This window comes from Cervus elaphus, chromosome 10, assembly GCF_910594005.1.
Source record: "Cervus elaphus chromosome 10, mCerEla1.1, whole genome shotgun sequence".
Lineage (NCBI taxonomy): Eukaryota > Metazoa > Chordata > Mammalia > Artiodactyla > Cervidae > Cervus > Cervus elaphus.
Genome location: NC_057824.1, coordinates 49,292,298 through 49,320,006, shown reverse-complemented (window position 1 = coordinate 49,320,006; position 27,709 = coordinate 49,292,298). Strand labels below are relative to the sequence as shown.

Here is a 27,709-nt window from a genome sequence, read left to right as displayed (position 1 = left end):
AGACTAGAAGCCTCGGTGGCAGACACACTCCTGCCAGAGCCTGCCGTACCTGGGACCCTCTTGTTCCCACTATTGTGGGCAGCCAGTCCTGTCAGACCAGAGCTGAGGGGGGGTCAGGGCTGGCACAACCTGCTTCCTTGGGTGGGGGTGTCGGAAAGCCCCTGGGACTTTTGTTCAGGACAGAAGAGGGTACTGGCGGTGGCCACTGTGAGGGTGGAGACCAGGACCATAAAGCCTCAGGTGTGAGAGGCAGCCCCACCCGGGAGAGGCACTGAGGTCAGAGGTAGCCTGGGGGAAGAAGCCACTGCCCTTCTTCGGAAGGGGCCAGCACTGGATGGATGATGGGGAAAGAAGACCAGAAGGGAGGCCCCCCCGGGGGCAAAGGTGGAGGGTTCTTCCCTCGGCCTGGCCTGGCCCGCAGCCCCATGCCCAGGCTCTGGCGCCCCTCCCTCCACAGTCACCGTCTTTCTGGCATTTGTTGGCCCCCACCTCTTAACAACCGTCATGCACTCACACCTCTGACTGCCTGTCCCTCCCTCCCGTCCTGCCCTGCCCCACCCGTGACTCTGGCTTCTGCTGCCTAGAGACCCTGCGGAGGGTGGTTCTGGTCTCTTAGAGAGGAAGAGGGTGGCCCGGCTGCCCTTTGGCCACCTGCCCGTGGTCAGTATGTGTCACCTACTCAGCCCCATGTGCTCATCTCCACCCTGGGCCAGACACTGTTCTTCCCAAGGCAAAGGTCTCTGGGGTCCTTTATATAGCTGATCCCTCCCTGGGAGGCACTCATTTCTTAGTCTCTGCTGATGTGGGCAGACCCTGCAGCCAGGGCCTCACGCTCAGGGAGATGCTGGTGACCTGGATCCTGCCGATGGTTTTCTGGCTCTGGGTGCCCAACACTGCCTCCTCCTCGGCCACTGCCACATCCACATCATCAGGTGAGTGAGACCCGGCCCTGGTTCCCAGTGGTCCTGATGTGCGCTGCCCTTGGGGAGGGCTGCAGGGGCTGACCTCCCTTCTTTCTTCCCTCCCTCTCTTTTCAGGGGAGGGGGCTGCTCAAGGGCTGGACACCCTGGCCATGACCTCATCCTGTCTTTGGGAGCTAAAGGGGTCACTCTGGAGACCCATGGGTGCAGAGGGAAGGGCCTGGGCTATGCTATGTTGTTGGTGGTTCACTGGAATCCACCCTCCCCAAGGGGCTTCTTCTTCATCTGGGCAGTGGTCTCTGCCTGCCTTCATCCTGGGGGTTGCATCGGCCCAAGTGTTGGGTCAGCTCTTTCCAAACTTCATGGAGACACTGCACAGGCTGCTGGCCCTGGCTGGGACGACAGGAGCCCATGGGGTGTCCACTAGCTTCCCTCCTGGCCTGGGGAGAGCCTCAGGGGGGCCAGGGGCAGCCCCTCTAGTTAGAGATCATGGAAGGGCTTGAGGGGGAGGCAGGCTGTGAGGTCCTTGTTATACGTTGTCTTGGAGGGACTTCCCTGGTAGTCCAGGGGTTACGACTCTGGGCTTCCACTGCTGGGGGTGCGAGTTCAGTCCCTAAGTGAGGAAGCAAGATCCAGAAAGTCGTGCAGGGTAGCCAGAAAGCAAACAGATAAACAAAATAACCTTGTCACGGCTGTTTGTTTGGGAAGAGACTGGTTAGAAGCTGATTCCCCTGGGTTCAGACTTTCTGACTCCCTAGCAACAGGGAAGCACCCTTGGGGGAAGGAGTGGGCAAGGTGGATGCTCCTGTGAGGGGCATTGGGGGAATGAGCCCAAGGTGCCAGCCAGTTGAAAGTGGCATCGCTTGAGTTGAAGGGCCTGCAGGGTATGTGGTGAGGGGTTGTGAGTGGATTGAGGGTGGGGGACTACAGGTGGGGATGTCTCTGGAGGTCTTCAAGGGCAGCTGTGAGATAGCCCACATGGGAACTTAGGTCCTTAGAGGCAACCTCAGTCCACAATGCCTTGATGTACTTCCCTCTCCTCTACCAGGACGCACTGGGGGTAGTGGCTCTGGCTGGGAGAACCTGAGGGGAGAGGAGGCAGGACTGGGGGTGTAAACTTTGTGTTAGGGACTAACACTTCCCCTAACACTGAAAATACATTAATTACAGACATATTAGCTTTAAGGTAATATACAGAGAAAAGGACGCTATGGTGGCGGTCAGCCTTAGGAAGGGTCCACCTGTCCCAGCTCCCCAGGTGGAAGCTGAGGGCAGTGACAGTGAGGAAGGACCCAGAAGTCAGCAAGTGTGTTGCCTCTGTGCCTCCTGCCATGCCTTGGAGATCCCACCCACACAAGCAAAGACTCCTGTTGGCAAGATGCTCATAACTGCAAGGAAAAACATCATGTTGGATCCATTAGCACACTAAGGAGTCCAAAAGTGTCTATCTCTGATAAGTGCAGACAGCTGTCAGGCGTGAAGAGGTCAGGCAAGTGCCATTCCAGGGCACCCCAGATCAGAGGACGCTCCAAGGCCCACTGCCCCTGACTCAAAGAAGGATCTGCTATTTGCAAAGACATTTCACAGCATGCAGTCAGTATGACTTATCAAGAAGATTGTGAAACGAAAGGAAGGCAGATAGGAAAGCAAGGGTCAGAGAGGGTGAGTGACTTACCTGGGAACAGTGTGACCAGTAATCATATGATGATCACCATGACCTGACTCTAGGTTTGTGCTGCCCTTGAGCCCACACTGGAGGGCCCTCAGCCCTCTGCAATACCTCCACCCCCTGCATGTATTCTGGGTTCTCAGGGAGGTGTTCAGACATCAGAGCAGACACCAGTGGTGGCATCTGTGGTTTTCTTTGTTTCTCATCCCCTCCGTCCTCTGGGTTCCCCAGTTCTCATCATGAAGACTGATGAGGTCTTGGACAAGTGAACAGTAGGGACAAGGAATGCCAGCCGGAGAAAGTAGAAAAACACTGCAGGGCTGTGCAGGGGAGTCAAGGTGTAGGAATGCCCTGAAGGCGAGGGGCATGTGCCCGGTTGGGGAAAGCGTACTGGTGCGGGGAGCATCTGTAGGCAACAGGAGCATTAAAACCAGGTGGAGGCTTTTAGACACCAGAGAATGTCCAAGGACAGAGCAGGGGTGGGTCACCCTGGTAAGACAGATACATTGAGAACCAACCTGGTTTTGCAGGAAGGGAGACCCCTTCCAGGGCCTGAGAGTGGGCTCCTGCCTACCACTCAGAATTGAATTGCTTGAGGAGACACACGATCTGACAAAGCAGGAGACTTCACTGGGAAGGGGCGTCCGGGTGCAGAGCAGTAGGGTCCGGGAACCCAGGAGGACTGCTCTGCCTCGTGGCTCCCTGGCTCCGGTTTTTTTGGTGATGGGATTAGTTTCCAGGCTGTCTTTGGCCAACCATTCTGACTCAGGGCCCTTCCTAGTGGCTCAGCCAAGATGGGTGCCAGAGAGAAGGATTCTGGGAGATGATTGGACCTGTGGTGTCTCCTTGTGACCTTTTCCTAATTCTTCTGGTTGGTGGTGGCTTGTTAGTTCTGTGTTCCTTACTAGGACCTCCTGTCACAAAATAACTCACACATGCTTACTATGGTGTATGGCCAGGGTGGGTGGTTTCTGTCAGCGTGCTTCCCCTAACACTGGCAGGAGGCCTTGAGGGTCCATCTGGGAACCCAACTCCCCTGGAAATGGCGAGGAGTTTCCTCTCGAGGATGGGCTGTGGAGGCACCAAGATAGATAGTTCTAGAGACTGTGTGACTCAAGAAGCAAGAGACTCTTTTTGGTGATTGACAATGGGCTCCAGGCAGGCCTGTTGAGCTTGGGGTGAGCTTGGAATTTCTGGATGGAGCTTTCCTAGAGGTCTGGGCTCAGGAAGGAGGACAAAAACAGAGACACGATCTAGAATTCTCCATTCTCCACTGCTGCAGGGGCCACAAAGTTCCTACATTGAGGACTGGAGTCTGTCCTGTCCTGTGGACGTGAAGTTCCAAAGTGTTCCTAGGAAGGGTGGGGGAGTGGAGCTGCTTGGAATGACAGCAGGGAACAGGGACCGAGTGTCTCTCTTGGAAGGGCTGTCTCAGGGGCCCCAAGTAGTCAGGGGAGTTCTGGAACCTAGAAAGGCCAAAGTGGAAGTGGAAACGTTCGATATATAAAACTGTGACGAAGACCAGAATAGATTTGTTCACAATAGCCAAAGGGGTAACCTTTGGAATGTAGGTGATGTAAATTTAGAGCAATTAAAAGGAAGTGATGCTTTATGCAGAGTAATAAACTTACTCATTCTGCAAACACAGGAGGCTTGGCTCTGCCCAGGCAAGTGCTCTGAACCAGACAGAATGAATAAGCCAGTTTACAGTCTTGTTTACTAGATGGAAACATGGGAATGGGGCAGAAAGAACCACAGCCTAAGGCTGGTGGTGAGGCTCAGGCTGGAGAGTGGCCGCAAAGAGTTGGACACAACTTAATGACTAAATAACAACAACAGTAATAGATATTCAAACACTTTAGACAATTTCAGAACTGACAAAGCCATACATAGCTATGGACGTAACTGGAATATTGACAACTGGATCCTCCAGGTCTAACAGTTTGGAAAGCCAGAGCTCCTTGTAGCCTGTGCTCAGCTGCTCAGCTGTGTCTGACTCTTTGTGACCCCACGAACTGTAGCCTGCCAGGCTCCTCTGTCCATAGGATTTTCCAGGCAAGAATACTGGAGTGGGATGCCATTTTCTTCTCCACCTGTGGCCTGAGTATGACCCTAATGCTCAAAATTGCTGGTGCTCATTGAGGGCCTACTATGTGCTAAACAGTGTTCTAAATGATATCTGTTATCTCATTTAAATTTCCCAGTAACCCTGGAAAGAAGTGCTGTGACTGATTTCTGTTTTATACCTGGGGAAACTGAGGCATGGAGACATGAGCTAAGTAGTTTAAGGTTTCCGTCCATCAGGTGGAGGAGCCGGGAGGGGTTAGGCTCCAGAGCCCACTTTCTTTACCACTTGCTCTAAGTGGAAGTGTCTGTGTGTGTTAGTTTCTTGGGGCTGCTGTAACAAATTACCATAAACTTGGTGGTTTCAAACAACAGAAGTGTATTCTCTCATAGTGACGGAGGCCGGAAGTCTGAAATGAGATACCCCCAGGGTCCAATCCCTCCAAAGGTTTTCATTGCCCCCTCTGGATCCTGGTGCTTTGTGGCGTTCCTTGGCTGTGTGGCATCACTCTAGACTCTGCCTCTGTCTTCTCATGGCCTTCTCCCCTGAATTTGTGTCAAATGCCCCTTACCTTTCTCTTATAAGGACCCCAGTCATTGGATTGAAGGCCCAACCTAAATCTAGAAGGATCTGATTTTGAGATCCTTAACTTAATTGTATCTATAAAGCCTATATTTCCAAATAAGGTCACACTCAAGCATACAAGTGTTAGGACTTGGACATATCTTTTATTGTTGTTGTTTAGTGGTTAAGTTTTGTCCAACTCTTTGTGACTCAATGGACTGCAGCCCACCAGGCTCCTCTGTCCATGGGATTTCCCAGGCAAGAATATTGGAGTGGGTTGCCATTTCCTTCTCCAGGGGATCTTCCCAACCCAGGGATCAAACCCACATTTCCTGCCTTGGCAAAACACAATTCAACCCTCTATATCATTCTTCTGCAGCAGTCAGAGCAACTGCTGTCTTTTCAGGGAGGCAGTGGGCAGGGGCAGGTGGCACTGGCTGCTGATGCTGGAAAACCAGGAAGCCCATTCATTCTCCACAGGTGTGTGCAAGGGGGTGGGGGTCGGGGACAGAGCCAAGGTGGCCCCGACCCCGTGTCACTGCTGTGGTGACTCTGCCGGGTGGGAATGACGTTACCGAAAAGGAGATGGGTCCAAGTCACTGAGGTTGTGTGCGGCAGGGCTGAGAGTACACCCGGGACTGAGTGACACAGCCCAGTGGTCGCCGCACTGCTTCTCTTGGAGAATATTCTAGAATGAGCAGAGTGGTGAAGGCAGGCATCGGTCATCTCCATTTTCTGGAGGAAATGGAAGCTCAGAGAGGTTAACTGTATGAGATCCTGAACCTGGGTAGCACCTGCCCTGACAGGAGTGTCCCCAACTCCACACTCCACTCTTCAGGACTGTTCCCATGGACCTCGCTGAGTCACCACAAGCAGAAATATGTTTTGAAGATATGAGAGTAGGAGGGGACCATCTTATATCAAGGTGGTGGTCTTCAGACTTGTCCCAAGGTGCTTTTGAGGGCTCTTCCTCAAGAATGTCACAGTGAAAAACTTGCCTGGCAAACCAGCTGCCTAACTCAAATGATTACCTTTTTAAAAATAATTTAGTTGATTATTATTTTTTTGGCTGAACTGGATCTTCTTTGTGGCATGTGGGCTTAGTTGCCCTGCAGCATGTGGGATTCTTAGTTTGCAACCAGGCATTGAACCTGAGTCCCCTGCATTGGAAGATGAACTCTTAACCACTGGACCACCACAGAAGTCCCTAAAATGATTATGTTTTAAAGAAAGAGGCGATAAGAACTGTACACAGGGCAAGAAATTTTATCAAACAAATTTTTACTTGTTTGATAGGAGACCTGGTGTCTTGGATAGCTAGTGTAACACTAAAATGACATTTTCTAGCAACACAAAAATGACATTAAGGTCATTCTTGTTAAGCATTTTGACCACAAAATTGTGGGGAATCCCAGCTTGGGGATTATTAGTGATTTTGCCTGGGTTCTCCAAGGTGCAGGGTGCACCTAAGGTTTTATTTTTATAGCATATACCTTTACTGTGTTTAAACATTATATCAGGAATGCCTATTTATGGTACAACATTCAGAAAATATAGACAGACCAAAGGAGGAAAATGTCCCTTAAGCCTGCCACTCAGATACACGTTGTTAACATTTTGGTCTTTTTCCAAATAACTAATTACATTTATTCTATGGGCAGTTTCTATTTTAATGACTGATCAATATTCAATTTTATGGAATACTTTAGCCATTTAACCAGTCTCCTATTCTCCTATTCTTAGACAGGTTTTCCCCAATTTTTCATTATAATAGATAATAATGTAATAAACATTGCTGTAAAGAAATTTTTTAAACAAAAATCTGCATTGGACTCCTTTACTTCAGGGTTAGTAACTAGAGGAGGAATCATTGAAATGGTATGACTCAGCCCATGATCCTTAAGGTACATTTTCAAATCACCCTTTAGCAATAAGATACTAAATAAACATCCATCGGCATCTTATTCCCCAACCAATACCAGCTACATCACTTAACATCACAGAGGGGGTGCCATGTGATAAGTAAAGATAAATAGTATCTTGTTAAAAAAAAAAAATAGTATCTTGTTTTGTTTTGAAAATCTTTGCTTTCTAGTGATGTTGACCATTTTCTTCTTGTAGGCTTGTTGGCCATGTAAATTGTTCCTTTGGAGAACTTCTGTGTTTTTCCTTGGCTCAACTTGCTTGTGGAACACCCCTGACCCTGGAGGTTGAGTCTGGGAAGGACTCTGCTCAAGTTCTCTGCCGCATCCTTTGGCGATGTTGTGGCCACCAGAATTTTGGGCTGGGAGGGTTCTGAAGCACTTCACCAGGGCAGTGCTGTCTAGGGGGCCTACTTCTTCTTTTTTTTTTTTTTTTAATATTAATGTATTTATTTTATTTGGCTGGGCTCAGTTGCAGCACTTGGGATCTTTAATTGTGGCATCTGGGATCTAGTTCCCTGACCAAGGATTGAACCCGGGACCCCTGCATGGAGAGCAGGGAATCTTAGCCGTTGGACTACCAGGGAAGTTCTCTAGGGTTCCTTTTCCTTGTCCCTCCCAGAAATGAGTTAAAGCCTTGGGCACAGAGGGGATTGCTGCTGGAAGATGAGGGATACGGCAGAGCCTTTATCTTAAGGGTTTCACTTAGATCTTGTTGCTGTTGTTTAGTTGCTAAGTCACATCCAACACTTTGCGACCCCGTGGACTGCAGCACAAGGCTCCTCTGTCCTTCACTGTCTCCTGGAATTTGCTCAAATTCATGTCCACTTAGTCAGTGATGCTATCTAGCCATCTTATCTTCTGCTGCTCTCTTCTCCTTTTGACTTCAATCTTTCCCTGACTCTTTTCAGCATCAGAGTCTTTTCTACTCTGCTCACCTAGATACTGAACAGGAAAGAACAGCACCAGGGAGGAGGAAAAGGGTGATTAGGAGGCAGTGGTGTCTTAGAATCTGAAGGAGATGAGAGCTTCCAGGAGGAACGGCAAACTGATGAAATGGACAGCGACTGGGATACTCAAGCTGGTCGGCAACTATAGTGGACATGTGAGTGGCAGCAAACTGGAGTAAATGGTGTGGATTCAGGAATAAAGACAAAAGAAAGCCTGTTCAGAAACTGTCTCAACATGTGTCATCAGTCTTCCCCTGCCCTCACCACCCCTTCTCTCCAGATTCTGCTCCTAACGCACAGTTGTGACCATGGCCTTTTCTGGACACTCTTCACTATTGCTGAGTCAAGTCCAGAGCTGGCTTTACACTCACCTTGCCAGCCTTCCCTCTGCCTCTTCTGGTTTCTCAACATCCAGCTTCAATCCAAACATGTACTCTGAGCCTCCACACATGCTGTTCCCTAGACTTGAAACCTTTTCCTTGTTCTTCTCCTCTTTGCAACCCCCTTCCTTATGCTGAAAGTAAAAGCTACCTTCAGATTGTGCTTGAATTCTGTCTTACCAGTTGGGTGAACTTGGAAGATATTTAACCCTTAGAACCTCAGTTCAGTTGTGAAACAGGAATAGTCATGTCTTCCTCCAGAGATGACATTAAATAACTAACAAAAGGTATCGGACAGACTTTTCAGTCTTCATTAGCTCCTTTATCCAAGACCTCCTCATGGAGCATCTGCTCTGGGTCAGGCTGAACATGGCAGAAGTGTTTCCTCTGTTATCAGAAAGGAGCAAAGGCAATTACATACACGGTCATTGAATTATAGTGTGATATGACTACTCAGGAATTTGATAGGCAGCCAATAAATGTCACCTCTCCCCTCACCTCTACTCATTCCTGTGATTCAGTTAGGGATCATAAATTGCCTTTATATGCTTTCTCATTCTTGACGTGTCACAACAAAAATAGTCTACTTTTATAACTTAAAAAGTCCAGTAAAACTTATAATACCTAAGTCCACAAAATCCTTTCGTTTTAAAGAAGGAAGGAAAAAGATAGCTTGGCTTTTACTTTCATTTTGAAGCCTTCTGAGAAAGGCAGAGGAACAGTTCCCTCCCCCCTCCTCCCCCTCCCCGCCACCGTTGACTTCCGTGTCCCTTAAATGGGCCTTGACTGCTCTAGAATTGCACTGTTCAGGGGAGGGCCAGGAGCATCCTTGAGGGGTGGGGGCCCATTTGTCCACCAGCCTGGGTTTACTCTGAGCCATGTTACAGTGTGTTTTGGGTTGACTAAAGCCCTCATTGTGTACTCTCTCTCTCTTTCTGATCCTTCCTATGCCTAAGACTCAAGGATGCCCCCACCTCCATCCCTGGCAGCCTCTCAGCTCAGCCCCTTCTCTTCCTCTTGGTAGGCAAGTTGTTCAATTGCTCAGTCGTGTCCAACTCTTTGTGACCCCATGGACTGAAGCACGCCAGGCTTCCCTGTCCTTCACCATCTCCCAGAGCTTGCTCAAACTCATGTCTATTGAGTCGGTGATGCCATCCAACCATCTCATCCTCTGTCGTCCCCTTCTCCTCCTGCCTTCACTCTTTCCCAGCATCGGGATCTTTTCTAATGAGTCAGCTCTGTGCAAGAGAACTGGGCAAGACAAACTTATCTACTGACTTAAAAACAACCAAGTAATCTTGTCAAGTTTTTAACATTAATTTAGAATCCTACAAATCATAGGCATTATGGCACCTTTGACTTGAACTACTTTAATCAGTGGTTTGATATCACTTTTCCCCTAAAGTTCTGATGGAAGCTTTGCAAAGCCAATGATCCAGAACCATTGGTGTGAATGTCATGTCTTCACTAATGGTCCACTCCCATGGCCTCCAGTCCTGGTCCAGCTCCTGGTCTCACCCTGAGACTGTCTGCCTCTTTAAGGACCCTCTGAAAATGGGAGCATCTGGGATGGTAGAGGGTGCTGCTGCCCTGATGGCTTCCACTGTCCCCTCTGCCAGGGGCCAAAGACCACTCCGGAGAGATGAGAAGCATGCAGCCCCAGGGTATCTTTGCAGAGGAGTGGGGACTGATAGGAGGGACGAGAGGCCACATTCCCTGACTTCTCTAGGAAGTTTCCTGCACACTATCCTGTGGAATTCCTGATAATCCCTAGATTTATGGTGTAACTGTCTCAAAGATCCTTTCCTTATTTGATCTTATTCATCTTACAGGCAGAGTGAAGAGGAACCAGGGGTATAGTCCCACCTTACATAGGAAAATAGAGTTCCACAAGTGCAGCCACATGTTCTAAGTGACCCAGAGAACACAATAGAAGCCCTCCAGCCCCAGGGTGCAAGCCCAGCTCCCATTATTAGAGAGTTGCAACCCATTGAGTGGGCTGTGGGACCAGCAGGGAGAGGAAGAGCTTACCTGGGCAGTTGTGATGAACACAGGACAGCCAGGTAGATGTGGCAGCATTCCAGTAGAGTGGCTAGTCCCTGTGTAAGTGTATCTGGAGAGAGAGGACAGGCGATGAATTGTCCAGGGTAACGAGTGACTGCCTTAGCTCTCCTATTCCTTTGGGGTCAGTAGGAAGTATTGGGGTAGAGGACGAACTTCAGATGTAAAGGATGGGAAGAGGGATTTGTCTGACTAAGTACTGGCCAGAGGATGGAAGGGGATCATGTGGCCTGCAGATCACAAAATGTAAGGGGCAAAAGGAATGTGCAGGGGGCATTTGTGTGAGTACAACTATCCACTAGAATTTATGCCAGATACCCAAGGAGACGCACACGTCCCAGGGTGCCCAGGGAGGAATGTACAGGCAATATTGGGCAAAAGTATACATATGTACTTGACATGGAGGCATTCTCAGTTCAAGTGTTTGCAGATGACACTACGGATTGAGAAAAATGATATATAGGTATATGTGCATGTATGTATATATATGTATGTGTGAGTATATATGTATATATATATATACTTCCCTAGTGGCTCAGCTGGAGAAGGCAACGGCACCCCACTCCAGTACTCTTGCCTGGAAAATCCCATGGATGGAGAAGCCTGGCGGGCTGCAGTCCATGGGGTCGCTAAGAGTCGGACACTACTGAGCGACTTCACTTTCATTTTTCACTTTCACACATTGGAGAAGGAAATGGCAGCCCACTCCAGTGTTCTTGCCTGGAGAATCCCAGGGACGGGGGAGCCTGGTGGGCTGCCGTCTGTGGGGTCGCACAGAGTCGGACATGACTGAAGTGACTTAGCAGCTGCAGCAGTGGCTCAGCAGTAAAAAAATCTGTTGCAGTGCAGGAGTTGCAGGAGATGCAGTTTCCATCCCTGGATCAGGGGGAGGACAGGGCAACCCACTTCAGTATTCTTGCTGGGAAAATCCCTAGGACAGAGGAGCCTGGCAGGCCACAGTATGTAGGGTCACATAGAGTCAAACACAGCTGAAGTCATTGAGCATGCACACGTGTATATATATATGTATATATACATATACATACATATATACATATATATATATACACATGCAAATTTGTCAAAATCCACAGCCACAGCCATAACTAACAATTCAAGTCATAAATCACAATCAGCTCCCAGAACATTAGCTAGAGATATTATCTTGCTCTATAAAAATTTCTATATTTAACAGAAGAGATCAAATTTCTAGACTACCATTGGTAAATTGTCCAAATCTACAGATGCTCTGACACTTCCTAAACCCTTGGAAAGGAAAGCCATGCTTCAGTGTAACAGACTGACCAGCTATGTCCCAGGCAGCCTGGGACAGACTGCCACTAAATGCAATAACAAAATCATAGACCATAGTAGTGTCATCTCTGAGTTTTCCCAACTCGTGATGTTCTCTACAAGCATCTTAACCAAAAATGCCCCCACAAGTCCTGGTGACACCGACACATCTAGGGTGATGGACCATCAGCCATATTGACTAGAAGGCAATTCATTTTTCCTAAAACAATCTAAGAATTATCAAATCTTTCAGTTCCATCTGCCTTCTTAAATACCACTGATAATAAAAAAGCTTCTGTATATTCTGGTCCTGGTGAATCAAGCACCACTCAAGACTCTAGACAAACAGTGACAACATTCAATAAAGACAATCTCTACACACATTTCATATTTGTTCAAAATAATAGTCCTTTGAAACCAAATATATCAAAGTTGAAAAAACTGCATCCCTTTCAAGTCCTGACCAATTACAACTTCTTTTATTTCAGGGATGACAACAACAGATTACCCAAAAATTACTAGCACCACAGTCTCTGAAAAATCCACCACAACTTCTGGTCCGTTTAAATCTTCAGTCTCTTCTACAAGTCCCCTCATCACTGTACTGGGGAGTTCCACCAACACTTCTGCTCGGACTGAACCCACAGTGTCTTCTGAGGCTTCTTCCACCACAGTCACTGGAAGTTCCACCACTACATCAGTTCAGTCAGAATCCACAGTGTATTCTGAGAGCCCCCACACCATATCTAGTCAGTCTGAATCCACAGTCTCTACTGAGTGGTCCCCCACCACAGGCGCTGGGAGCTCCACCACCACATCAGTTCTGTCAGAACCCACAGTGTCTTCTGAGAGTTCCCACACAACATCTGATCAGTCAGAATCCACAGTCTATTCTGATGCTTCTCCCACCACAGTCCCTGGGACTTCTATCACCACATCTGGTCAGTCTCAATCTACAGTCTCTACTGAGTGGTCCCCCACCACAGGCCCTGGGATCTCCACCACCACATCAGTTCTGTCAGAATCCACAGTATATTCTGAGAGTTCCCACACCATATCTGGTCAGTCTGAATCCACAGTCTCTACTGAGTGGTCTCCCACCACAGGCCCTGGGAGCTCCACCACCACATCAGTTCTGTCAGAATCCACAGTGTCTTCTGAGAGTTCCCACACAACATCTGATCAGTCTGAATCCACAGTCTCTTCTGACGCTTCTCCCACCACAGTCCTTGGGTCTTCTATCACCACATCTGGTCAGTCTCAATCCACAGTCTCTACTGAGTGGTCCCCCACCACAGACGCTGGGAGCGCCACGACCACATCAGTTCTGTCAGAATCCACAGGGTCTTCTGAGAGTTCCCACACCACATCTGATCAGTCTGAATCCACAGTCTCTCCTGATGCTTCTCCCACCACAGTCCTTGGGGCTTCTATCACCACATCTGGTCAGTCTCAATCCACAGTCTCTACTGGGTGGTCCCCCACCACAGACGCTGGGAGATCCACGACCACATCAGTTCTGTCAGAATCCACAGGGTCTTCTGAGAGTTCCCACACAACATCTGATCAGTCAGAATCCACAGTCTATTCTGACACTTCTCCCACCACAGTCCCTAGGGCTTTTATCACCACATCTGGTCAGTCTGAATCTACAGTCTCTTCTGAGGCTTCTCCCACCACAGTCCTTGGGAGCTTCACCACCACATCAGATCTGTCAGAATCCACAGTGTCTTCTGTGAGTTCCCACACCACATCTGATCAGTCTGAATACACAGTCTCTTCTGAGGCTTCTTCCACCACAGTCACTGGAAGCTCCACCACTACATCAGTTCAGTCAGAATCCACAGTATATTCTGAGAGTTCCCACACCACATCAGGTCGGTCTGAATCCACAGTCTCTTCTGAAGGTTTCCCCACCACAGTCCTTGGGAGCTTCACCACCACATCAATTTGGTCAGAACCCACAGTGTCTCCTGAGAGTTCCCACACCACATCTGGTCAGCCTGAACCCACAGTCTCTTCTGAGGCATCTCCCACCACAGTTACTGGAAGCTCCACCACTACATCAGTTCAGTCAGAATCCACAGTATATTCTGAGAATTCCCACACCATAACTGGTCAGTCTGAATCCACAGTCTCCACTGAGTGGTCCCCCACCACAGTTACTGGAAGCTCCACCACTACATCAGTTCTGTCAGAACCCACAGTGTCTCCTGAGAGTTCCCACACCACATCTGGTCAGCCTGAATCCACAGTCTCTTCTGAGGCATCTCCCACCACAGTTACTGGAAGCTCCACCACTACATCAGTTCAGTCAGAATCCACAGTATATTCTGAGAGTTCCCACACCATAACTGGTCAGTCTGAATCCACAGTCTCTACTGAGTGGTCCCCCACCACAGGCCCTGGGATCTCCACCACCACATCAGTTCTGTCAGAACCCACAGTGTCTTCTGAGAGTTCCCACACCACATCTGGTCAGCCTGAATCCACAGTCTCTTCTGAGGCATCTCCCACCACAGTTACTGGAAGCTCCACCACTACATCAGTTCTGTCAGAACCCACAGTATATTCTGTGAGTTCCCACACCATATCTGCTCAATCTGAATCCACAGTCTCTACTGAGTGGTCCCCCACCACAGGCCCTGGGATCTCCACCACCACATCAGTTCTGTCAGAATCCACAGTGTCTTCTGAGAGTTCCCACACCATATCTGGTCAGTCTGAATCCACAGTCTCTACTGAGTGGTCCCCAACCACAGGCCCTGGGATCTCCACCACCACATCAATTCTGTCAGAACCCACAGTGTCTCCTGAGAGTTCCCACACCACATCTGATCAGTCTGAATCCACAGTCTCTTCTGACGCTTCTCCCACCACAGTCCCTGGGACTATTTTCACCACATCTGGTCAGTCTGAATCCACAGTCTCTTCTGAGGCATTTCCCACCACAGTTACTGGAAGCTCCACCACTACATCAGTTCAGTCAGAATCCACAGTATATTCTGAGAGTTCCCACACCACATCAGGTCGGTCTGAATCCACAGTCTCTTCTGAAGGTTTCCCCACCACAGTCCTTGGGAGCTTCACCACCACGTCAGTTCGGTCAGAATCCACAGTGTCTCCTGAGAGTTCCCACACCACATCTGATCAGTCAGAATCCACAGTCTCTTCTGACGCCTCTCCCACCACAGTCACTGGAAGCTCCACCACTACATCAGTTCAGTCAGAATTCACAGTGTATTCTGAGAGCTCCCACACCATATCTAGTCAGTCGGAATCCACAGTCTCTACTGAGTGGTCCCCCACCACAGGTGCTGGGAGCTCCACCACCACATCAGTTCTGTCAGAACCCACAGTGTCTTCTGAGAGTTCCCACACAACATCTGATCAGTCAGAATCCACAGTCTATTCTGACACTTCTTCCACCCCAGACCCTGGGGCTTTTATCACCACATCTGGTCAGTCTGAATCCACAGTCTCTTCTGAGGCTTCTCCCACCACAGTCACTGGAAGCTCCACCACTGCATCAGTTCTGTCAGAATCCACAGTATATTCTGAGAGTTCCCACACCGTATCTGGTCAGTCTGAATCCACAGTCTCTACTGAGTGGTCCCCCACCACAGGCGCTGGGAGCTCCATCACCACATCATTTCTGTCAGAACCCACAGTGTCTTCTGAGAGTTCCCACACAACATCTGATCAGTCTGAATCCACAGTCTCTTCTGACACTTCTCCCACCACAGTCCCTGGGACTTCTATCACCACATCTGGTCATTCTGAATCCACAGTCTCTTCTGAGGCTTCTCCCACCACAGTCACTGGAAGCTCCACCACTACATCATTTCTGTCAGAATCCACAGTGTCTTCTGTGAGTTCCCACACCACATCTGATCAGTCTGAATCCACAGTCTCTTCTGAGGGTTCTCCCACCACAGTCTCTGTAAGTTTTCTCTCCACATCTGGTCAGCCTGAATCCACAGTCTCTTCTGAGGGTTCCCCCACCACCATCCCTGGAAGCTCCACTACTGCTGGTTGGTCTGAGTCTACTGTCACTTCTGATGGTTCCCTCACTATAATCCCTTGGACCTCCACCACCACATCTGCTTGGTCTGATTATACAGTCTCTTCAGGGAGTTCCCACACCACATCTGGTCAGTCTGAATCCACAGCCTCTTCTGAGAGTTTCCTTACCACAGTGCTTGGGAGTTTCCCCACTATATCCAGTGTGTCTGAATCCACAGTGTCTATTGAGGATTCCGATACCACAGTCCCTGGAATTTTTCTCACCACATATGGTCAGACTGAATCTACAGTCTCCTCTGAGGGTTCCCACACCACAGTCCCTTGGAGCTCCACCACTACTACTGGTTTGCCTGAATCTACATTCTCTTCTGTGGGTTCCCTCACCACAGTTCTTTGGAGTTCCACTACCACATCTGATCTCACTTCATCTACAGTGTCTTCTGACAATTTCCACACCACATCTGGAAAGTCTGAATTCACTGTCTTTTCAGAGGACTCCCTCACGACAGGGCTTGGGAGTTCCCCCACTCTTTCTGTTCAGTCAGAATCCACAATCTTTTCTGAGAGTTTCCATTCAACAATCTCTGGGAGCTTAACCACCACATCTGGTCGGTTTGAATCAACAGTCTCTTCTCAGGGTGCCCACACCACAGCCCCTGGGAGCTCCACCTTTACTTCTGTTCAGTCTGAATCTATAGTCTCTTCTGAGGGTTCCCTCATCACAATTCCTTTGAGCTCTGTCAGCACATCTGGTCAGTCTGAATATACAGTCTCTTCTGAGAACCCCCACACCACATCTGGTCAGTCAGAATCCACAGTCTCTTCAGAGGGTTCCCACACCACATCTCATCAGTCTGAATTCACAGTCTCTGTGGAGGGTTCTCACACAACATCCGGTCAGTCTGAATCCACAATCTTTTCTGAAGGTTCCCACACTACAGTCCTTGGGAGCTCCACCATTACTTCTGGTCAGTCTGAGTCTACTGTATCTGCTGAGGGTTCCCTCTCCACAGTCTCTTGGAATTCTTCCACCTCTGTTTGGTCTGAATCCATAGTCTTTTCGGAGAGTTCCCACACCACGTCTGGTCATTCTGAATCCACAGTCTCTTCTGAAGGTTCCCTTACCACAGTCCTTGGGAGTTCCCCCACTCCTTCTGTTCAGTCAGAATCCACTGTCTATTCTGAGGGTTCCCACACTACAGTTCCTGGGAACTTTATCACCACATCTTCTCAGTCTGAATCTATCGTCTCTCTGGATGGTTCCCATGCCACAGTTTCCATGCCCTACCCAACCATTTCTAGTCTGTCTAAATCCACAGTCTCCTCTGAGGATTCCCATACCACATTCCCTGGGAGCTCCACCACTTTATCTGGTGAGTCTGACTTCACAGTGTCTTCTGAGGGTTCTCTCACCACAGTCCTTTGGAGTTCCCCCACTACTTCTGGTGGGTCTGAATCCTCAGTCTCTTCTGAGAGTTCCTACACCACAGTCCCTGGGAGCACCATCACCACATCTGGTCCGTCTGAATCCACAGTCTCTTCTGAGGGTTCCTACACAACAGCTGGTCAGTCTGAATCCTCAGTGTCTTCTTCAGGTTCCCCCACCATGGTACCTGGGAGCTCTACCACTACTGGTCTGTCTGAATCCACAGTGTCTTCTGATGGTTCCCATACCACAATTCCCATGTCCTCCCCAACCATTTCTGGTCTGTCTGAATTCACCGTGTCTTCTGAGGGTTCCCATACCACAATTCCCATGTCCTCCTCAACCATTTCTGGTCTGTCTGAATTCACCGTGTCTTCTGAGGGTTCCCTCACCACACACCCTGGGAGTTTTGCCACTACTTCTGGGTGGTCTGCATCTAGTGTTTCTTCTGAGAGTTCCCACACAGGAGTTGCTGGGAGCTCTACAGCCCCATCTAGCACTGGAGAGACACTTTCCAGCTCATCTGGTTCAGTACAGTCTACCACTTTTGTCACTCAGAAATCCACAGATCGCAACACCATATCTGATTTTTCTCAAGTCACGGACTTACCTACATCGACAATTTCTCAAGAGAATGGAAGTCCTGTGTCCACTTCAAGTCCAGCTGAGTCTATTACCTCCTCCACTGGTGATGAAGAAAGGACCACATATTCTACTCCTGAAGCCACTGTGTCTACCATAGTCTTAGCACCATCAACACATACAGTCTCCTCTGACACCTCAACAATTTATATACCTTCAAACTCTGAGGGACTTTCTACCACCACCTCCAGCACTGGACTCAGTACAGCAATTACTGAGATGTCCTCTGTCCTTTCAACCATTTCTGAATCTTCTATGTCAACTTCCTATCCCAGCCATGGTAGTAGCCTAGCTTCCTCTTCAATTCCCAGCCTGCTGTCTACCACCCTCTCTGTCTCCACACAGACAATCACAGGCCTCACAGAGGAACTCACTCTTGCTACTTCCACCCCTGATTCATCAAAACCGACAGGCACCTTGAACAGCACTGTTGCTGTAGGGAATGAAATTTCTGCTTCCACATCAAGGCCTGGAGAATCCTTAACCACTTCCGTTGGAGACGGACACATGACCACATCTTCTTCTCTGGGATCCACTCTCTACACCAGCTCCTCAGATGGGTCCATGCCATCATTCTCTACCCATTCTTTGTACAGTACAAACAGTGCAAGTCCTTCCTCATCAAGCCCCAGTGAGATCTCCACCCACACTGTGGTCTCACAATATACCACCATGACTGCCAAAGAGGAGTCGACTTCTGGCTTTTCTTCTCCTGTGTCCTCCACTTCACCTGGCTCCACTGGTGTTCCAGTCCCTGGATTCAGCACCACTTCAACCCCACATCCACCATTCACTAGTACACAGACAACTATGAGGACAACCCACTCTTCAACTACGACACCATGTAAGTCTACTTGTATGTCACTCTGTGGGCTCCTCCTGCTCATCTCCTTTATCAGCTAATCAGTTTTGTCCTCCTTGTAGTCTTGTTCCACACTTCCAGTACCATCTTGTTGCCAGTATACATCATCCAAGTGGATGGTGTGTCTCTCTTTTGAGTTGTAGGACTCTTGATTTCTTTGAGTGTCCTCTTTCATCTCTTGCTTCCTTTCATTCTGTTGTTCCTTCTCCTTTCCCCACTGTCTCCTGGGGATTGAAATGGTGGCAGAGGGCTTTCAGTTGCAGCATGATTATCTAGTCCCATTTCCATCTTTCAGTGCAATGTCTGAATGATGGTACTTGGAACAAGAGTTGGTGTTTTGTGTCTTGGGCTTCCATGGTAACCTCTGGAATGTTCTACTTTTTTGCAGTGCAGTGCTACAATGGGGCCACTTGGAACGGAAAAAAATGTGTCTGTGCCAAAGGCTACTCTGGTTACCAGTGTAAATACCCCAAGGAATCCTTCCCCATAGGTAAAGACCTTTTTTGAGACTTGTAGATCATCTCCACATCCCTTAACCATTCAAAATAGGAGGGCAACATTGGAAGGTTCATTTGCTACCATTGCCTAATTGTGCAGGTAGAGGAGAAAATGTGACTTTCACCCAGGCCAAAACGCAGGTAGAGCATAGATTTTCTGCATGCCACTTCTGAGCCCCTTTCACTAGTTAACCTGCCTCTCTCATCTGAATGAGTATCTGGTGCCCTCCAGTCAGGTCTCACTGAATCAAGATTCTGACCAGTAGCTCCTCCTGGTCTTCAGAGACAAGGGGCAGATGTTTCAGCTACCCCTACTTGCCTTTTGAGTTTCCGTCTGCCTCCCTACACACTTTCTCCTCTCCCACAAAGCCAACAAATGAAGAATTAGCCCTTCCTGGAAGGCATTACTGTGAGGTTGTGTCTCATGCATAATATCCCCTGTTTCCATAGAAACCCCCCAAAAAATCAATGCCACTGTAGACCTGCGTGTGAAAGTGACTAACAGGGATTTCACAGATGACCTAAATGACAAATCCTCCGATGCATACAAGAACTTCGTTCAAGTATTCAAGAGTCGGGTAAGAGGAGAGGAAGCTTAGATTCCCTGATGTGAATCCTGGATGAGGGGACATCCCTATGCACCCCCTTCCTTCTTTCCTATGGGCGGATGGCATCACTGACTCAATGGACATGGGTTCGGGTGGACTCTGGGGTTTGGTGATGGACAGGGAGGCCTGGCATGCTGTGGTTCATGGGGTCTCAAAGAGTCAGATGTGACTGAGCGACTGAACTGAATACAGGGACTCCTTGGGGAAAGGAGGTTCTGAGGGACTGCTCCCAGCACAGAGAACAGAGGCTGCTGCACACTCCAGGCTTCTATGAACTTAGCTGTCTTGTTTCTTTCAGATGGATAAAGTTTACAGGGACAAAAACTTTCCCCAATACAGAGGCGTGAATGTCACAAGACTGCGGTGAGTATGGGGGTGAGAAGGTTTAGTGACTGTGGGAAGCTCTTCTCTCTTGCCTGCTCTCCTGCCTCCTCCTATTATAAATGGTTAGAGCAACAGTACCGGGCTGGGTCAAAAAGGCCCCCAGCTCAAAGGCGACACCTGAGGGCTCTGAGACCATGCATTTATTCATTCAGCATTCATCCATTTATCAAGCTAATGGTGGACATCTACCCTGTGCTAGGTGTTGGGAACATTGGGTTCTGCTCTTCATGAAGCTTAGAAGGGCAGACCACAGGTAGCTAGAGTTATGGCAGTTATGATAGCTCAGTTACTGAGGCTAGAGTTGTGATAAGGAACACACGAGGTACAGAGGGAGAGGTCCTGAATGCAGGGTCAGTGAGACTGAGAGAAATCTTCCTGGAGGAAGTGACAGCTAAGCTCAGGCTTGAAGGATGAGGAATGGGCCAACTGGAGGCAAGGGAGAGAGTGTTACAAGAGGAAATCCATGACGTGCCTACAGGTAAGAGAAAGGAGCGCAGATCCTAGGAACATAAAGCACACTTGGCTTCTAGAAGACAAAGGAGCTGTGGTGGGAGAGGAGGTTGGAAAAGTGACACGTGCTCATTTACATGTGAAGCATCAGCAGTTGTGGCCCATGTAGCAGAGTAAACACTTTGTACTGCAGACCGTGCAATCTGGTTTCAGGGTTGAGAATGGATGGACAGAGGAGGGAGATGATAGTAGCCTGGGCCTGAGAGGTGTTACTGAAGAAGGAAAGTAGTCCAGTGTGAGAGGTCTTTAAGAGGCAGGCCCAGCAGATCATTGGATTTTGATGGGTGTTTGGAGAAAAGGAAGAATGACACCAGATTTCTGGGCTGCTGGGAGTGTGGGTTGCCCTTGGCTGAGATGAGGAACATAAGAAGGAGCAGGAGGACGGTGGAAGAAGATAATGAGTTTGACATGGGCCTTGTTAAGCCTCAAGTGTCTGGGGCCCAGCCATGTGGAGTGATGGAGCAGCTGATGGTCAAATGTATGATAGTAAGGGTCTACAGCAGAGACATCGGCATTGAATGCTCTAGATAGGCTTCACTGGAAGCTCGGGGAGTAGACCAGATGGCTGGGGCAATTGTCACAGCATGGAAGTGAAGCTGTCCCTGGGCAGAAGCATGGGAAGCATCCATATTTAACAGATGGGCAGGAGAAGCAGAGCTCTCAGAGGAGGATGGGAAGAAGGAGACAGAAGGGTGGGGAGGGAGCCTGGGGCATGTCAGTTACCAACATATCAAGAACCCGTGGGGTTTTATAACCCAGCATCCTCCACCCACACCCTGCCTCAGAGCAATGGTCTCTGTCTCCATTCTGACTCAGGATTTTGTTGGGTTAGGTCCTCTTGGGTCCTGCTTCTGACTTCTCCGTCACAAGGACTGTGGGTAGTAACAGACCTTGTCTCAGGAGCTCTCTACTCAGAGCATTGCTGACCATCTAACAAGAAGCTTCTGGGTTGGAATCCAACATTGCTAGTTGGAATCCAACATTTCTAAAGTGCCCTCATGTTTTTTCATATCTAAAACTTTACTTATTTGGTTTTCAAAATACAACCCATTAGCTTCTGTCTTAAATTTTTAAGTTTAGAATATTTTCATTGTGGTGGAATACCTATAACATAAAATCTGTCCTTAGCCACTGAATTCACCATGTTAAGTATATGGTTTAGCAGCATTAAGTAAATTCACATTGTTGTACAACCACCACCACTGTCCATCTCTAAAACTTTTTAATTCTTTTTTTTTTTTTTTTGTGGCTGCACTGGGTCTTCATTGCTGTGGGGGACTTTCTCTGGTTGTGGCAAGCAGGGTCTGCTCTCTCATTGTGACACATGGGCTTCTCATTGCACGACTTCTCCTGTTGCTGAGCAGGAACTCTAGCACAAGCGGACTTGAGTAGTCTCGGGCTTAGTTGCCCACAGCTTGTGGAATCTTCCCAGGCCAGGGATTGAGCCTGTGTCCCCGGCACTGGCAGGTGGATTCGTAACCACTGGACCACCAGGGAAGTCCTCCATAACTTTTCATCTTCCCAAACTGAAACTCTGTACCCATTTAACAGTAACTCCCAATTCCCCCTCATCTGCCCTTTGACAATCACCATGCTGCCTTCTGCCTCTATTTTGAATTTTATTACTTCAGGGATCTCATATTACTACTCATAAATACTCATCCAGTATTCATCCTTTTTTTGACTGGCCTATTTCACTTAGCATAATGTCTTCAAGGTTCATGCATGTTGCAGCATGTCTCAGAATTTCCTTCCTTTTAGAGACTGAATAATATTCCATTGTATGTAATATTCCATTGCATTTTGTTAATCCAGTCATCTGCTGATGGGTGCTTAGATTGATTGGTTCCACTGTTTAGTTATGAATAACATGGCTATGAACATGGGTGTACAAATTATTTCCTCATGCCCCTGCTTTCAATTCTTTGAGGTGGATACTCAGAGGTAGAATTGCTGGATCACATGATCATTCTATATTTCATTTTTTGAGGAACCATCATACTGTTTTCCACAGTAGCTGTACCAGTTTGCTTTCCCACCAACGATGCACAAGGGTTCCATTCCTCCATGTCTTTGCCCAACAGCCTCCATTTTTAGGAATAAATTTCACCCGTTGACATATATTGTAATCCCAGGCTTATGTTGTAGCCTTGCTCTAGGTTGTTAACTGCTGGAGGGAAGAGTCTATATTCTGTCCTGCCCCTGGGTCACATGACTAACTGTTTCTCATCACCCTTCTTGCTTCTTGGGCCCCACTTGCTGGGAGGGCGGGCAACAAGGGTTGACTGATGACTCCCGTTTCCAGTCCTGGCAGCGTCGTGGTGGAACACGAACTCATCATGGAGGCCAACTACACTTCAGGGTACCTGGAGCTGTTCGAAAACCTCACTAAGATTGTAAGGGCCAAGATTATGAATGAGACTGGACAGCTACATGGGAATTCTGAAGACTGCAAAAGTATGCTCCCCGAAAACCCCTTGATATTGGTGGGGAAAGGATGGGCGGGGCCCCTTAAGGAGGTCTCAGGCCCACCCCCATGTCCCGCATCTCTCGTCTCTTCTGGAACCCCAGAGATCTCCCTCAAGGAATCCAGAGGTCAAGCCCGGGTACCTTCCCCATATTTTGCACTGCTCCTGGCAGCCCTTCTCAGTCCTGGGCTAAGGTGGTCAGCAGCCCCAGTGACCCCCTCAGAGCCAGCTCACAGCCTCAACTGCATCTACTAGTCTTGGCCACAGCAAGGAGGAAGGGGAGGCTGACTGCCCGCAGCGGGCAGGGGGAGGCACATCTGTTTTGTTCTTTTTTACCACCCTGGGCAGACCTCTCACTCCTGTGCTACGATGAGACGGACACCATCGTGAACCCCGTGAAGATCAACTTTGACCTGCAAGGTGAGCAGCTCCATGGAGAGTGGACAGTAAACCTGTGGGGTGGGGGGGCCTAGGGACAGGGTTTCATCTGGCTGACACTTCCTGCCCGCCCCCTACCTGCCCCCAGAGCAATGCACTAAGAATGCTGCAGAGGAATTAGCCCAGTTCTACTACGTGGATGAGCTGGATGGGAAGCTGGCCTGTGTGAACAAGTGTACCCCAGGGACGAAGTCGGAAATGGACTGTCACCACGGCAGGTGCCAGCTGCAGCAAAGCGGCCCCCGTTGTCTGTAAGAGCTTGTTCCCTCTAAGGCCGGCATCTGCCCTCTCTAGGAGTAGGGTCCCATTCTCCCCAAAGGTCATCCAAGGGTGCAGGCTGAGGGTGGGCAGAGCTCCCAGGCACCTCCAGCCCAGTCTCTACATCCTCTTTTCTCTACCCAGGTCTCCCACCTCCCGCTCCCATATACCACGGGAGATTACAGACACAGGCCTCAGAGAACCAAGCAGTCCCCTTTCTGGAAAATGTTCTGGTTATCAATTGCAAATCTGTATCTATGGACCTCTCTCTCCATCTATCATTCACGTCCCTAACAACATCCCAGCCACCATGCCACCATGCCATTATCACCTCCTTGCTGGTGCTCTATGTCTTAAACTAAAGTACAAAATATAAAACATGGTGACAGGCCATCCAAGTGCCAGCTGCTTAGCGATTACGTGGGTGAACATTACGTGCGTGGGATGAGGTGCCCGGCCATCTCAGATTCTGCTCTGTGGATCTGCGGTCCCTGCACCCACTCACCACCCCTTAGACTTGGGAAGTCAGGGAGGGTGCCCAGCAACTGCCCTCAGTGGGTGAGATGGTTTCCTGTGCTTTGATATTGATCTTTTTTTTTCAGGGGCAAGGGGCGGGGGAGGCAGAAATTGGGTGGGTGAGGGAAGCTGGTGGACTGGCCTGAGCTTGTCTGTGCCCCCAGATGCCTGAACTCAGACACACACTGGTACTCGGGGGAGACCTGTGAATCCAGCACCAGCAAGAGCATGGTATATGGGGTCGTGGGGGCCGTGGCAGCACTCCTGGTGATCTTGGTGGTGGTCCTGATCTTCTTACTCAGCCGATCCCAGAGAAAACTGCACAGGTGAGCTTCCGGGGCTGGGCCTAGGGGAGAAGGGACCGCAGTCAGAATATCCTGAGGCCCTGCTGAGGCCAGCGGGGGTGGCTGAGGCCCTGCCCCCCACGCCCAAGTCCCTCCTATTTCCTGCTGGTCCGTCCCAGCTCTGTGTCTGGCAGAGGGCAGCCTGCAGATCTGATAAGACATATCCGCTTGGCAGAGAAATGGAAACAGAGACTTATGTACTGAAACTGGATTGTGTAATGAAATGACCTGGCACCTCTTATCACCTTGGCTGCCCCAGAGCAGCCCTGTCTGACACACTAGGACGCTGGGAATGATTGCTCTCTTCCCACCTATAAGAGACTGAGTGATGTTTTGTATAGAGCCCGGCCGGCAGGCCGAGGAAACTGCCCTGACTCTATTCCGATGCCCCCAGCTCACAGATAAGGTCACTGAGGCCCTCTGAGGGGTGGGGGTGGGGGCAGGCGGTGGGGACATCCCCAGGAATGCTATTCGGTTTCTACCCCTGCCACAGGGGAAGGCCCCTCCCTCCCTGACTCAGGGCTTGGCCAGAGCAGACTCTTCTGGAGGCCGAGGGTCAGAGGTCTCTGAGCCCGTCTCCTACTTCTCCGTCATCAGCTGCTCACGTCATTTCTGTTAGCAGGCAAGAGTACGACATGTCTCGAGAGTGGCAAGATGCAGGCTACCCTGGCAGTTTTGAGAACACAAGCGTCTGGGAAGGTAGATCTTATCAGGGGCCAAGGCAGGGCAGGCTGGCAGGGGTGTGGGGGGGTGTGGAGAAGGGCCAGTCAAACTCCCGTGGTTGTGGGTGACACACACACACGTCCTGCCAGCCAGTCCTGCGTCTGCCGCAACAGTCAGACAGCCTGCAGCCTCCTGACCCCGAGTCCCCACGGGCAGCCCTGCTGACCCTCCAGCCTTTACTTGGCTTCTCCCTATCAAGTTCCCTGCACTCCAGTCTGTGGCCCACCGCTTTGCAGAGCCTGTGCTGCTTCCGGTCGTCTGAATCTCTGCACATCCCCATCCCACTGTTCCCGAGATCCAGGTCACATGCGGTCCTTCCACAGAGCTTCCCGTGGGTTAGCCCACTCTGGCCGCCAGAGCCGCTCACAACGGCTGAGAGCCTGATCCTACCCCAGAGCCCAGCCCCAGCATGTCACACACTCAGTGGGATGAAGGGCCATGGCCAAGTGAGGCCTTGTCCCGGGACGGGAAGGGAGAGGGGCTTTCCAGGCAAGGGTCGCTGCTTAAGAAAGGGCGTGGAGGTGGGGAAGACGTGACCTGTAGGGAACCAAGGGCGGGTCAGTGGGACGGGAGGATGACAGAGCCAGGTCAGGACTGGTCAGCGGACCATGGTTGTGGGGGGACCCATTGGAGGAGCTTGAAGGGAGGGGGACCAGACATGGATTTTGGGTGGCTCATTCAGGAGGATTTGAGAGGGCTGCATGAAGTGGGGAGTTCAGGGAGGGAACAGCACAGTAATGCAGGCCAGGGATGATGAGCCTGAGTGGGGGGACAGTGGGGACCAGGAGGTGTGGACAGTAGTCAACATAGTTCAGATGCCAGTGAGCTAGCTGGGCAGGGCCTGTTGTTTGCAGGCTCTGGGAGGGGATGACAGAGACAGGGTGCAGTGAGGAGAAGCCGCAGGTGGGGCATACTGGGGGGCAGTTAAGTGCGGAGGGAGAGATACCCCAGATCTGGCCAGTCTGAAGTCTGCAGAGAGGCCTGTGGCCTACGGGCAGCGCTGGGGAGTCAGCTCAGCTCAGCCTACACTGGGGGGAGAGCGAGCCAGGAGGGCAGACGGTGGGGGAGGATCTTGAGGGAGGGAGCAAAGGAACATTCAGGAAGATGCCAGGCGGACCTGGAGGTTGAGGAGCGAGTTTATCTGCATGACGGAGACAGGGGGTGCTGGACTCATGCCAATTCACACAAGATTTCAGGCACAGATGCTTCTGTCTGTTGTCGCTACTGTTGCTATGAGGGAGTGTGCCCGTTTACCCCAGGCAGTCTCGCCCTCCTACCCCACCTAAACCAAGTGACTCCTTGGGCACCCACTCACCAGGCCTTGACTTTTGACCATGGGGCATGTCGGAAGGCAGCTCCCATCCCCTCCTGTCCCTGCGTCACCCCAGGCTACCTCCCCAGCCCCTCTTCCGCATCCCTGAAGAGCTGGGCTAGGGGGAGGACGGACAGGCAGTGGGAAAGGAGTTTAGGCAGCTCCGGGGCGGACTCCCCAAACCCATCCCTTTTACTGTGAACAATCCATCCTGGGTGTCTCTTCAGCTTCCCCAAGGCTCACTCTCACCCCAGTACCTCTCCTTAACAGGTCAGGATCTGAAGGGGGACACGTTTGGCCTTGAAAACATCTACAGAAACTTCCAGCCCTCCCTGAGAAGTGTGGACCCCACTACAGAGGTGACTCAGGAGCCCCCAACTCCCCGTCCCCCTACCCCCCAGCTAGGGGCTTCTCCCCTCCGTCCACTGCCTGGGGCTGCCTGGGGAGGGTGGGCTCCCCTCAGCCCAGAGGCAGCTCACTCCCCCTGGACACGGCTGTCACTGGGGCCCCGTCCGTCTCACCTCCTCTCTCCCACCCTCCCCAGCTCCACATTCAGAGGCCCACAGTGGTGACGGCTGCTCAGTGATGGGGACGGGACTGCCACCCCTCACTCAGATCCGGGTGATGAGGCTGCGGCCAACAGAGGCCTCCGCCGGCCCCAGGCTGCCAAGAGGAACCTGAAGTCTGGAGTCGTCGGGCCCGAGGATGGCCCTCTCCAAGTGAGCGGGCTGGCCCTGTCCTCACTGCTGTGAACACTGCTCCCTTGCCCTCCAGCCAGGAGCCCCGAGGCGTCTTGTTTACTCAAACTGTTTACTCCACCTGTGACAACCGTGCAGGAATTTCCTGCCAATAAAGGAACAAGTTTTATAGA

General features: G+C 50.2%; 1 protein-coding gene across 5 annotated transcripts; it reads left to right on the top strand.

Moving 5' to 3' along the window:
* Window positions 1-779: 779 nt before the first annotated feature.
* LOC122701787 (mucin-12-like) lies at window positions 780-27,709 on the top strand. 5 transcript variants are annotated; one of them, XM_043915086.1, is made up of 14 exons: window positions 780-932; window positions 12,313-12,765; window positions 12,886-15,450; window positions 15,643-18,762; window positions 19,169-19,270; window positions 19,728-19,855; window positions 20,184-20,248; window positions 23,085-23,236; window positions 23,596-23,667; window positions 23,774-23,936; window positions 24,624-24,785; window positions 25,423-25,502; window positions 27,109-27,197; window positions 27,383-27,709. In XM_043915086.1, exons 1-14 carry the CDS (start codon window positions 842-844, stop codon window positions 27,422-27,424), a joined length of 7,284 nt encoding a protein of 2,427 aa, XP_043771021.1. In that variant the 5' UTR covers window positions 780-841; the 3' UTR covers window positions 27,425-27,709. The 5 variants fall into 5 exon arrangements, with proteins under 5 accessions (XP_043771021.1, XP_043771022.1, XP_043771019.1 ...); XM_043915087.1 differs by having other exon boundaries at window positions 12,313-15,138; XM_043915084.1 differs by having other exon boundaries at window positions 12,313-15,450.